General features: G+C 37.7%; 2 protein-coding genes across 2 annotated transcripts; both read left to right on the top strand.

The window, feature by feature from the left end:
* The first annotated feature begins 2214 nt into the window (after positions 1-2214).
* RNASE12 (ribonuclease, RNase A family, 12 (non-active)) lies at positions 2215-2658 on the top strand. The gene has a single exon (XM_006883097.1). It carries the CDS (start codon positions 2230-2232, stop codon positions 2656-2658), a length of 429 nt encoding a protein of 142 aa, XP_006883159.1. The 5' UTR covers positions 2215-2229.
* Positions 2659-9220: 6562 nt separating this feature from the next.
* On the top strand, positions 9221-9829 carry RNASE11 (ribonuclease, RNase A family, 11 (non-active)). Its single transcript, XM_006883279.1, has one exon. The coding sequence runs from the start codon at positions 9221-9223 to the stop codon at positions 9827-9829; it is 609 nt and encodes a 202-aa protein (XP_006883341.1).
* Positions 9830-12490: the final 2661 nt, after the last annotated feature.

Below are 12490 nucleotides of genomic sequence, written 5' to 3'. Positions count from 1 at the left end.
CCTTATCAGAGGAATTACCCAAAATACCATTTGCACCAGAAATTCCACTACCTGGGAGATATACCCTAAAGAAACCAGAGTTACAACTCAAACAGATGTATGACTATGTTTGTTCCTATGTTATTCACGATAGCAAACAGAAGGAAGCAACACAAGGGTGCACCAACAAACAAATGAATAGAAAAGCAACAGTACATTCGTACAATGGAATATTACACAGCACTGAAAAACATTGAACTCGTAAAACATTGCACGACATGGGTGAGCCTGGAGGACATTATGCTGAGTCAAGTATCTTAGTCACAAAAGGACAAATACTGTGTAACCCACTGTTATAAAACATGACTGACATGTGGCATTGGGAGAGAATAGAAAGAATGGATAGATGATGAACATTGCATTGGAAAGATGAGAGGAAGCACCATCTGAAAGGAATATATGGTTAGCATTATATGCGTGACAACAATTTGGAACAAGAGGTGTATTGTAAAGTGGACTTGGGAAGATCGAAGGGAGTGGCAGGGAGGAAAACGTGCAACAATGAATAAATTAAAAAATATCATTTCAAAAACATGGATTAAAAAAATCCTTATCAGGCATAGCATTTTTTCCTCTGAAAAATTACCTGATTGTGTATTTTGCTCACTGTTTTTTTCCATCTTGCCCCCTAAAAAACAACAATAGCAAAAACTTTATCCAGGTTTAAAGTTGTCTGTTGCCCTAAGAGAATACGCCGTCCCCTTTTCCTTATGACTCAGGGTGAAGTCTCTCTCAGGAAGGAGTGATAGGGAATGGCAAAGGATACACTGACAAAGAAGATTAATCAGAACTGGCTTTGACAAGCACTGTGGCATTTGGACGAGAACAAACTGGGAGGAGGGTAGAGAGAATAGTGCAACAATGAATGAGTGGAAGCCCAAAATCTCTGTAAATGTTTATGAAAATTAATAAAATATAATTATAGAAAAAAAAAAAAAAAAAAAAGAAAATGACTTAAAAATAAAAAAAAAAAGTTGTCTGTTGCCTCGGAGATATTGTCTTTGGATATGGCTTTGTCTCTGTATTGTTTTGTTTTGCCATATCTAATAGAACTGTGCAAGTATGTTGCATTACTTGCTAGTTTGGTCATTTTTAATATCTTCCCTCCTATTTTCTTATGGGTCTGGCAGAGGATGGAGGTCTGTGTGTAGCTCTTGCTCATGGTTTGTGTAGAGGAGTTGAGGATAGATGGGGCTGGTGTTGGTTGTCTTCTTTCATCAGTCAAGTGGAACAGGAACCATTCTTTAGTCTTGAACCATGGCTGTCACTGTAGGAGACATATGTCGCTGGGTACTGTTGTCAATTCAGGCTGAAGTTAGCAGGTAGAAGAGAGTTAGTGTGAAAATTAATATTGTTCTTAAAAGTTCACAGTTGTTTAAAGAGAACACATTCATCACCTGCCTTACCCAACGATTCCTATGAAGATAATTTCCCTTCCTCCCCACCGTCATCAAAGTCCATTTCTTTACAGATCCCTCCCTTCTGTCCTTTCCGCCTCGGCCTTCCCCACACTTAACTGGCTCTGTACCAGTTGTTGTCAAGGAACACAGAGACACTAAGGACTTTCTCAGATCTATGATCACAAGGATATGCTACCTGTGCGAGCTACAGCAAAAAGGACAGGTAAGAGCAGCTAGCAGACAGTCAAAGAGGATCAAACAAGGAGAGATGGGGAAAGAATTAAAAGGACAGATTCCTAGGTAGTACTGAAAGCATGAGGAATTGAGGGGAAATAGGATGGAGAAAAAGGATGGGAGATAAGGTTATTCAGCAATAAGACTAAAACAATCAAGCACAGATATTTGTGAGCACTGTCCATATGTTCTGTTCTTGGTAAGCACTTTGAAGGATTCTGGAGAAACTGACATGATACCTATAATCAAGAAACTTGGGGAGGTAAAAGACACACAAGGGGTATAATGAGCAAATGGTTAAATAGCAAACTCTGAGAACTGAAATAGACAGTCAGAGATGACTTTTTAGAGACACATGCCTCCAACTGGATCTTGTAGGGTCAATACAATTTTAATTAGCAGAGAAAAGAAAAACGGTCTCAAGAATAATATGGAAGCAAAGTCAATAATAGGAAAGAAAGTGTTTTGACAACCACCCTCTATTACTTCTGTCTCCCCTTACTCCATAGGAATTACAGCAAAAGATGTGAAGGGACTCATACCCCTGATAATACTCATGGTGATAATTTTCCTGCTGCTTCTGTTCTGGGAAAATGAGATGCATGAAGAGGCAAGGATGCCAAGCTTTGAGCAATTGAATGTGGACTACCCTCGGACTGATGTTCCTATGAGATACTGCAACTACATGATCTTACAAAGAGTCATCAAGGAACCCGGCAACACGTGCAAAAAGGAGCATGTCTTCATCCACGAGAGGCCTAGAAAAATCAACGCTATCTGCACTTCTCTTGAGAAGCTCCCTTGCCACAACCATTCTACCTTTCCCTGCTTCCAGAGCAGGATTAAATTCAAAATGACAGCCTGTGAGCTCATTGAAGGTACCAGATATCCTGTCTGCAGGTACCACATCTCCCCCAAGGAGGGGTTCATTCTTGTCACTTGTAGTGATATTGGGGCAATTAATTTTCAGGGACTTATTGAGTAACTTGATTCCCGCACCTGAGTCTGACATGCTCTCTTTCACTCTCTTATTGGTATTGGTTCTGGTTCTTCTGGAGGCAGACCTGAGCTGTGGACATGGGTGAATGCCTTGAGTGAAATGGGCAGCCAACAGTCATTTATCCTGCCAGTGTTGCTGAGCTACAATCTTTTGATTATGTTTCTATTTAAAAAAAATCTTTACTGAATTAAACTCTGTATGTGTTTTAATTTCCTGTTCCTTGTTGTTGAGTCATTTGATGAGCATTTACAGTGAATCTTAAACTGGAATGAGATTAGTGTGTAAGGTATTCACTTTAGGCACAAAAATTAAAGAAATAAATCAAAGCAACTTGTAAACTAGATAGATTGTTCTAACTCAATATTATTTAAAAATAAAAATTAATGCAAAACTCCCCAGTGAGAACAAAACATCTCACATTTTTTCCTTTCTTGTGTGTACTATCAAGTCATATCTGACTGGCACAGATGGAGATTGCCCCTCCATCTTCAGCAGAGCATCTGGTGGATTCAAACCATGTGCCTTCAGGATTGCAGTGCAGCTTCTTGCCACTAGGCCACCACCTTACTTTTAAATAATTTACCCTGAGCCGTGGTGGCCTAGTGATAAGAAACTGCACTGCAATCTCGAAGCATGTGATTCAGTTCGAATCCACCAGCTGCTCTGCGGGAGAAGGATGGGTAATCTCCTCCTGTGTGATTAACTGACTTTGAAAACCCACTGGAGGGTCAACTACGGGTCACTTCTGATTCAATGGAACTCAAAAACAGCAAAAACAATCCCAGCCTTGATTCTAAGTGTAAAAATAATTGGAGTCATATCTTAGTGTCTGCTCTAAAGATGGTGCATTATGACTCAAACTGCAGCTATTGCTATTCAGCACCTCTCTGTTCCTTGAAAAGAGAGGAAATGGGTACCAGAAGAAACCTAACTGGAAACTGTTTTACTTAAAGACTGTGGGGGAAAATAAAGAAGGATTTCCCAGTGGGATAAGGATTGAAACTTTCAAAGCTAAAGGTCTCTCTTCTTTGCATTCCCCAGAGGGAGTAGTAGAGAGGATTTTGTTCCAAAATACAAACTCCTTTAATTCTTGGAAATAAACTCTGGTTAATTGCCCCATATCCAGTTATGAGCTTATCTTTACAGTTAAAGGATAAAAAGAAGAGAAGGAAGAGAAAGAGAAAAAATTCTTATTCTTAAAGTTTGATAAATTCTGTTTGTCTCTGAGCATTTGTTTCTTCAACTGAAAATTGAAGGAGTTGGGCTAGATAAAAAACCTCTGTGGTTTGTTCTTGGTCTATTTACCTCACAATTCTCTGAGGTAGTATAATGAGTTGGCATCCTGGAAGGAAGGTTTAGTACTGAGGAGCTGGAAGGGGTAAAGGATAGGTGGAAAACAAAGAGGAGATTATGTGGTCATTAATTCTAAATGGCACTATCTCACTCTTGTCTGAGAGCCAGAAACTCAGTGAGTTGTGTGGGCATGAGGGAGTCACAAAGCTACAGAGAGCCCTACCTATCTTGATTTTTTTCGGTTGAGAGACTTCAGATGTTTTATTTTTGATCTGGACTTCAATCAAGGCCAGATCAAAGAAGGACGCATCCTTGTGCTAGTGACTAGTTCTGCCTTTTGTAAACATCACGTTCTGATTGATAAGACGTGGGGAGGGGTGAGCCATGATTAAAGGATGTCTTGTAACCTCATTAAAAAGTCCAGATTTGCCCATCTCATGGTTTCTTCCACTTGGGACACATCCTTCCTGTGCTGAGTTCCATTACCTATTTTTTTGTGCAAATCCCGTTGTCACTTTTGTATCCATAGAAGTTTGCCTGATACCAAAAGAGCAAGGGGCTCAGCATTTAAATAGAATCAGAGGAGAACATGACTTTCCTAGCTCTTGGCTTGTTGGGCTCTGGTCATCACATTTCCCAGAAAAACCTTTGAAGTAACTGAAACATATCTCTTTGGATCCTGCTTCTACTTTCTGAATGCTAGTTCCTTTTCCTAAGCATTTCCTCAGATTCCATAAACCTTTATTTTCTCTCCAGTACTTTCCTCCTGTCTCCCCAAACTCTCCCTTCTAATTAAAAACAAAGTTTTGCAGATAAAAGCATTCTCATCAAAGTGTGAGTAACTAATACTCTTCAGTATAATCTATCCTCAGAGTATTTTTATTGAATAAGAATAAAAGCCCTATTAAAATGTATTGTGACAGTTTAAGGAGGTCTCTGTGTTTGGTTTTCTCCCAGCTCATAGATTGAAAATAAAACCCAGGCAGTGAATTGTTTATACTTGAAAGAACAATTTCTAGAAGACTAGGAGTCCCTCTACTTTTGTCTCCTTTTGGATTTCTTTTTCTCTTCATTGTCTTTCTAAAAATAACAGTACAGCTATTATCAGACATGAAAGGTGTAGAAGTTGGAAACAATCTAAATGCCCTACAAATTACTTTTTATTCCTGCCTTAACTCAAAACAAGTCTATGTTCAAGGCATCCTCTTTAAGGCACATTTTTTCGTGAATGTTACTGCTGTTGATGCTGTTGGGTGCTGTAGAGTTGGCTATGACTCATGACAATCATATGAACAAGGTTCAAAGCTTGTCCTGTCCTGCACCATCTTCATTAAGCCCATTGACATAGTCATTAATTATTAATTGTCTGTCAAGTCAGAAACAGTGAGATGGACTTAAGATAGGGCAGAATTCAGAGCTATTGTTCATAGGATTGTTATGAGTCACAGTCAATACATAACAACAATAATCCAGCAACAGAATTACTGACCAAACAAAAATTCATTACCTTGAGTCTGTTGAGTCATAGTGATCCTACACAATGCAAAGTACAACTACTTCATAGGGGTTTTTTGGCTGTAGTCTCTAAGGAAGCAGATCATCAGGCTTCATTCTGCAGCACCATTGAATGTGCTTGAAAGGACAACCTTTAGGTTAGTAGTTGAGAAAGAACTATTTATACTACCCTGGAAACAAGACTCAAGTATTTAGGCATATATATTTTTTTGAAAAAATGAAACAAATCTATTGCCTGAAAATGCTGATTCTTTGCTCTAATGCACATATCACTTGCCATGCTTCTGAGAGCTGGACAAAGACTAAAGATGACAGAAGAAGAATGGATGCCTTTGAGTTGTGGTGTTGGAGAAGAGTGCTGAAGATCTCATGGATTGCCAAAAGGATAAACAGACAGGTCTTGCAGAAAGTGCAGCCAGAGTGCTTCTTGGAGGCAAATTGGATGAAGCTTCATCTCTCTATCTTGGACATGTTGCTAGAGGAGGTTATTCCTTGGAGAGACATTATGCTTGGGAAGGTGGAGGGTTGGTGAAAGAGAGGATGACCCTCAACAAGTTGGATTGACACAGTGACTGTGGCAATGGGCTTGAGTGTGTTGGAAATTGTGAGGATGGCACAGGGTAGGACAGTATTCAGATCAGTTGTTCATAGGATCACTATAGGCCGTACTTGGCTTGATGGCACTTAACAATAAAACCAACAACAATATACAAGCCAGTTACCATCAAATTGATTCTGACATATGGTGACCTGATGTATCATAGAGTAGAACTATGCTTGGCAGATGAATCTTAGCAGAAAGTATAGAGTAGCAAAGGAATGCCTATCTGTGTTTCTTTGACTGTGCAAAGGCATTTGATAGCAAATTGTGGCTAACCTTGAGGAAAACGGGAACCCCAGAACACTTGATAGTGCTCATGCAAAACCTATACTTGGACCAGGAGGTAGTTCTTGGAACAGAGCAAGGAAACACTGCATGGTTCAAAATCAGGAAAGAGGTGAATCAGGGATGCATCCTGTCTTCATACTTTTTAAATCTATATGCAGAACAGATCATTTGGGAAGTTGGGCTTTATGAGGAGGAATGTAGCATCAAGATTGGAAGAAGACACACCAACAACCTATGTTACACAGATGACACAACTTTGCTTGCTGAAAGTGAGGAGGACCTGAAGCTCTTGTTTCAAGGTTAAAGGACTGTAGTCTTCATACGGATTGAAGCTCAACATCAAGAAAACAAAGATTCTCACCACTGGGCCATTTGGCAGCACCATAATAGAGAAGAGATTGAGGTTGCTGGCAATTACAGCTTGCTCAACTCCACAATCAATACTCTTGGCATCAGCAGTCAGGAAATCAAAAGACAAATTGCACTGGGAAAATTGTTGTCAGGGATCTCTTCAGAGTATGTAAAATCACTAAGATGCACCTAATCCAGGCCATGGTCTTCACAATTACTTGCTATGCTTCAGAGATCTGGACAATGAGTAAGGAAGACAGAAGAAGAATTGATGTCTTCAAATGTGGTGCTGGAGAAGAGTCTTGAACATACCATGGACTGCCAAGAAAAAAAAATTGGTCTGTATTGGAGAGGATGAAATCAGGCTTCTCCTTGGAGGTAAGGATTTTGAACCTTCATCTCACATACTTTGGGCATGTGGCCAGGAGAGATCAGTCCTTGGAGAAGGGCATTATGTTCAGAAGGGTGGAGGGACAGCGCAGGAGAAGTCCCCGGATGAGATGGATTGATACAATAACTGGGGCAAAGGGGTAGATGTGTCAGAGTCAGTGAGACTGGCTCAGGACAGGGCCAGACTTCAGAGCTGCTATATTTAGGGTCACTATGGGTAACAGGGCACTTGATGGAAACTAACAACAACAACAACAACGACAAGATGGTTGGCTGTGTTTTTAATGTTTGATTTTCTGTTTTCTTTGACAGTAGAGCATCAGACTTTCTCCTGAAGTTTTCCTACATGAACTCAATAAACCAACCTTTCATTTAGCAGCTGAGCATTAAACTATCTGCACCATGCAGGCTCGACAATGCCACAATACAATATTTTTTTTTAAAAATGCATATGTGTTAATATCAGATGAGTGTAATGAGAAGTGAAAGATAAGTTCAAAAGAGTCATTTGAGTGTGGTAAAGTGTATTGAAGAGCAGGATTTTTAAGAATTTAAAGAGACAGAAAAGAAAGAAGCAAAATGCAAACACAGCATAGGATGTATCAGAGAAGAATGAGTCACACAGTTTTGACTAGAGCATATTTATGTGGAAAATAAAGGGGTATATAAGCCTTGAATGGGCGGTTAAAATTTGGTCAAAGAGCACCTTAGCTGTCCTCCTGTAGACAATGAGAAATATTTCAAAGTTTCTGAATAATGTTATTGCAAGATTTTTGCATCATGGGGCTTTTTTTTTTTTAAAAGAAGCATTTTAAAGAAATCACAAGAGTGAAGACTGACAATCAGGAGGTAGGTAGAGATAATAGTTCAGGAGGCATACATATGATAGAAGGATTCTCTTAAAGAGAGTAAAGGAAAAAATCAGATCCTTCTAGAACAATAAAAAGAAATAAACCCCTAAAAAAATCATTCTTTCTGGGATTTCCATTAAGAATTTTCAGTGATGACTTTAATGAAAATATTTTCTACAATGATTAAGACAATTTATGTTGTTATTGTTTGTTTTGCTGAGAAACAGTGTTTGATGCAGTATAGAATAAAAAAGAGGAATTATATTCTATACCAAGGAAGTTTTCAACTTTAATATGTGGAGAAAGAGTAACAATTAAGTAAAAAAGACCATGTTATATGAAGTACAATATAATCTGCTGTGCTTCAGAAAAACAAAAACAAAACAAAAAAGAAAAATTCTTCTGGGTTAAAGTATAAGGAGACAAGGAAGAGTCACAGAAGAAGAAGAAATAGTCACTCTCAGGTCATTCAAATTGTAACTTGTCATATGGACACTTTGCTCAGTTCTCTGAGATTTCTTGGTTCCACATTGTTTCCTCCTTCAGCCTCCTGCAATTCTATCCGCCCCTTTCTTGCCCCTCCTTCACTGTGACCTGATAACAGTATCATCCAGGAACAAACAAAATTTCACTTCTAGCCCTCTGACAAACTGGAATAATTCTCTACAGATCAACTTGCTAAAGATACTGGTAAAGAAAAAAGAAATACCATGACAGAGAATGAATAGAGGAAAAAAAGGAGAGATGGGGAATTGACATTGTGTTTTTTCTAGGGGCTAACATGCCAGGTACTGTGTGAGGCTGTAGGAGATGCAGTAAGAGATGGCTGTGTTGGGTGAGATTATTATACCCCCCATGGGGATGATAGATGATACCTACAGTAATATTTTAGATAAGAGAAATAACCTTTTGGTGCTTGGCACTTTAAATATATCAACTTAATGCTCACTGTCTTTCCCTCTCTCTCTCTCTGGTTTTTTTGTTTGTTTGGTTTTTGTTGTTTTTTTTTTCCCCAGATGGGAAACAGGTTAATTGAAGTAGTATAAATTGCTCAAAAGTAGAAGAACAGGAAACTGAAGCTGCATTTTCATGATCCATAGGTGATTGCCTTTTTAGTACATGATACGTCCATTTACACACAAGAATTTATATGTAAAGGATAGTCGTGGGGAAACTGAGATAACTACTTTCACAATATTGTCCTTGCTTTTATGTTTTAATTTCTCTCTCTTTTTTTAAAAAAGGTTGTACTCTTGAGATGGAGACATTTTCTCTGCTACTGCTGGACCTGGGGTTAATTCTTACAGGAAACTTGGAGAGCACGATGGAGATAGTTAATGGAGACTTTTCAGAAGAAAAGGCAGCATACAATATAACAAAAAGTGGTGAAGGCAAACAAACCATTGAGGTATCAATGAACTTGACCCTGTTAGATAAAAATACCAGACTCAGCAAATTCAAGGATGTTATACCTTCAGCATTGAAATTCAAAAAGTTACATTATAATTTTCCCAAAATAAGCAGCAATGAGTATTGTAATGTCATGATGATTGAGAGAATTGAGTTAGAAGCTAACCGATCGTACATATTGAGAAATAACCTCATTCATGGCACCATAGAAAGGATCCGTGGAATCCACAAGATCTCTAGCTGCAAGTGGGAACCAAACCTTGGCATGGTTCGAGGCCATCCGATGGAACCACATTGTGATAAAAGCCCAGAGCTAGATACAACCATGCCCCAGCTCTCTATAAGAAAACATTCCCTCAGGTGCCAATATCAAAGCATTACTTCATTCAAGAAAATGCTGACAGTTCTGGCAAGTCATTCTCTAATGAGCTGGTTAGTTAATGCTTGCAAATTGTAAATCCCACAGGGCTTTGAAACTGGGAGCTTTCTAAAGAAAGGAATATCCATTCTTCTTTCCTTACATTATTCCCATCTATCATCTAGCACCATGTTGTTCATAGGGTCATGAGAAGTCATAAACTTGCCAGCACCTGAAAACAGCAACATTTAACACCACAGTAAGCTCTTGATTTTTCATACTAATGATGTGAAAAATTAAAAACTATAGTTTAAAAAAAATTTAGTTTAATTAACATTTATCACTGTTCCTGAAGTTCAGATCCTCATTTATATTCTCTCTCTCACTCACGTGTTCTCTCGCTGGCATACATTGAGTATACCTCAAATTCAATTCATTGTTGTCTAGTCAGAGTCAACTTACAGTTGATCCTTCAATGGGTTTCCGAATATTGTCCATCCTTCTCCTGCAGAGCTACTTGTGGTTGTAAACCACCAAAGAGACATGATCTTTTCTTTACCAGACATAATTAAGGGGAGAAGAAATAATAATGTGGGTAATTGAAATTTAGTTGTACAGCCACTGGAACTGCTTAGAGGAATAGTCAACTATGTGGAAGCCATTATTATTACTACCTTTCTTAATATGCTACATAACTTAGGACTCCTAGATATATGCAATAATGTTTCACTTAAATTATGTTACGTGAAAGAAATCAAACTTAAATTAGTACATACTGTATCATCCCATATGGCAACGTGGAAAAGACAAAACTACAGAGATGAGAATGGAGCTGTGTTTACCATGGTTTGGAGTGGGAAGACAGAGAAGTTGATTACAAAGGGACAGCATGAAGAAATACTTCAACATAGTGGAGCTGTTTTATATGGTTATTTGATGGTATTTACACAACTGTAAGCATCTGTCAAAACTTACATTAGTGTGGAGAAAAAAGGGTAGCTTTTACTGTAAGTCAATTAAAAACAAATTTTTAAGTGTCAGGGAAAAATCAGAAAATAAATATAGTTAATTCATGTTAAAAAAAAAAGCATCCTTTGCTGGTTGGATAGGTGGAGACCTCTGAGAGCATTTGTTCTCTTGTTATGCTAATTTTTTCTTTGCCTTCTTTGGGATACTCTGGATGTTTTTGGTTGTCTTCATAACAACAATACTTATTGTAAATGTTGTTATGAATGGCTAATTAGTGTGCAGTATGAGAATAGCTATGAACATCATTCAATGTGCCACAAATTATTGTCATGTCAATTTGTTTTCATCACAGTTAAAGAATCTGTTCATGATCCATAAAGTCAAATGTTCTTGAATAGTCAATAAATAAAATGGAAAAAAATAATGTTCAGACATTTCTTTTAATTTGCAGTTTTATTCCTTAAACTAAGTGGTCACTGGTCAATTAATTATAAAATTTGAAAGGCACATCCAGCTAGCTATAGAAAGGATGAATTAACATCTGGCCATTATAAAGAGGAATGTGTTAGAATTACAAGAGAGTTGCTTTATTATGAGGGCAGAGTATATATGATAGCTTAAGTTTAGAAACACTTGTTGTACGTGAATGGAACAGAATGAAAATACAGCCTTAACTTCATTTTAAAGTATTGACATAATTTTGAAATCCATCACGGATTTTGAAAAGCTGCCTTTATGAATGATAGTTACTGTAAGCTTGGTAGTGATTGGTCATATATCTCAAGGATGATATTCCTTTCCTTTGAGAACTGGTAGGTGTAAGCTATTGAAAATTATTCCTAAAGAGTCTTTTCCATTATAGTCAAGGAGAAGATGCAATAGCTTGTGCCCAAAGAGTCTTGATACACAACACCAACAGATCTTTACAATGAACTCTTAGAAATAGACATGATTGGGGGGGAAAAAAAGAACAAAAAGAAATAGACATTATTGAGGAAGCAATCCTCATCAAAAACCATTACCCAGAAAAAACTGTCTTATACTTCCACAACTCATCTGGTCTTCAGTCATTAGTGTTCGATGCACCAGATACATTCTTAAGATGGCTTTTCAATTCAGTTGTAATACATATCACAACAATATCACATATTTTGGTTTTTGTGGACTTGTTTTAACTTTCTTCAGTTTGAACTTGCATGTGAATAGCTCATAGTCTCTTCTACGGTTAGCCTCTGACCTGGTTTTTACTGCTGATACTGAGCTTCTCCAGTGTCTTTCCACAAGTGCAGCCAATCTAATTTCTTTGTGGTACATCAGGGGAAGTTCATGTATTTAGTTGCAGTTTATATTTTTTTTTAAAAAAAAGTATTTGCAATGAATAAAATGTCGTTGTACTAAATTCTATCATTGGAAGCAGGAGCGGCATCTACTTCCTAAACAACATGCCTCTGGACACTCTATGAGCTTTGATAAATGTTAATAGTTATAGAAAGGCTTCAGGCCTTTTGTTCATAGGGTCACTATGATTTGTGCTCGATTTGAAGGCAATCAACAACAACAAATTTTATCATGCAATTTTCAGCCTTGTTTCTGTAACTAAAGTAATACTTTCCAACTACTAGTCCTTTTTCTAGTTTCCCATTTTTGCATTCCATTCACCAATTATTATTAATGTATGTTGATCTCATGTTCAATCAATTTCACACCACAAACATTGGTAAAAATCCTTAATTTCTTCATCTTTAGCTTTCACGGTTGGTTTATCTATTTGAAAAATAGTTGTATGGGTTA

This window comes from Elephantulus edwardii, unplaced genomic scaffold, assembly GCF_000299155.1.
Source record: "Elephantulus edwardii isolate Elephantulus edwardi_28Jun2011 unplaced genomic scaffold, EleEdw1.0 scaffold00026, whole genome shotgun sequence".
Taxonomy (NCBI): domain Eukaryota; kingdom Metazoa; phylum Chordata; class Mammalia; order Macroscelidea; family Macroscelididae; genus Elephantulus; species Elephantulus edwardii.
Note: the sequence above shows the minus strand (reverse complement) of the source record. Positions and strands in the feature narration are given on the sequence as shown.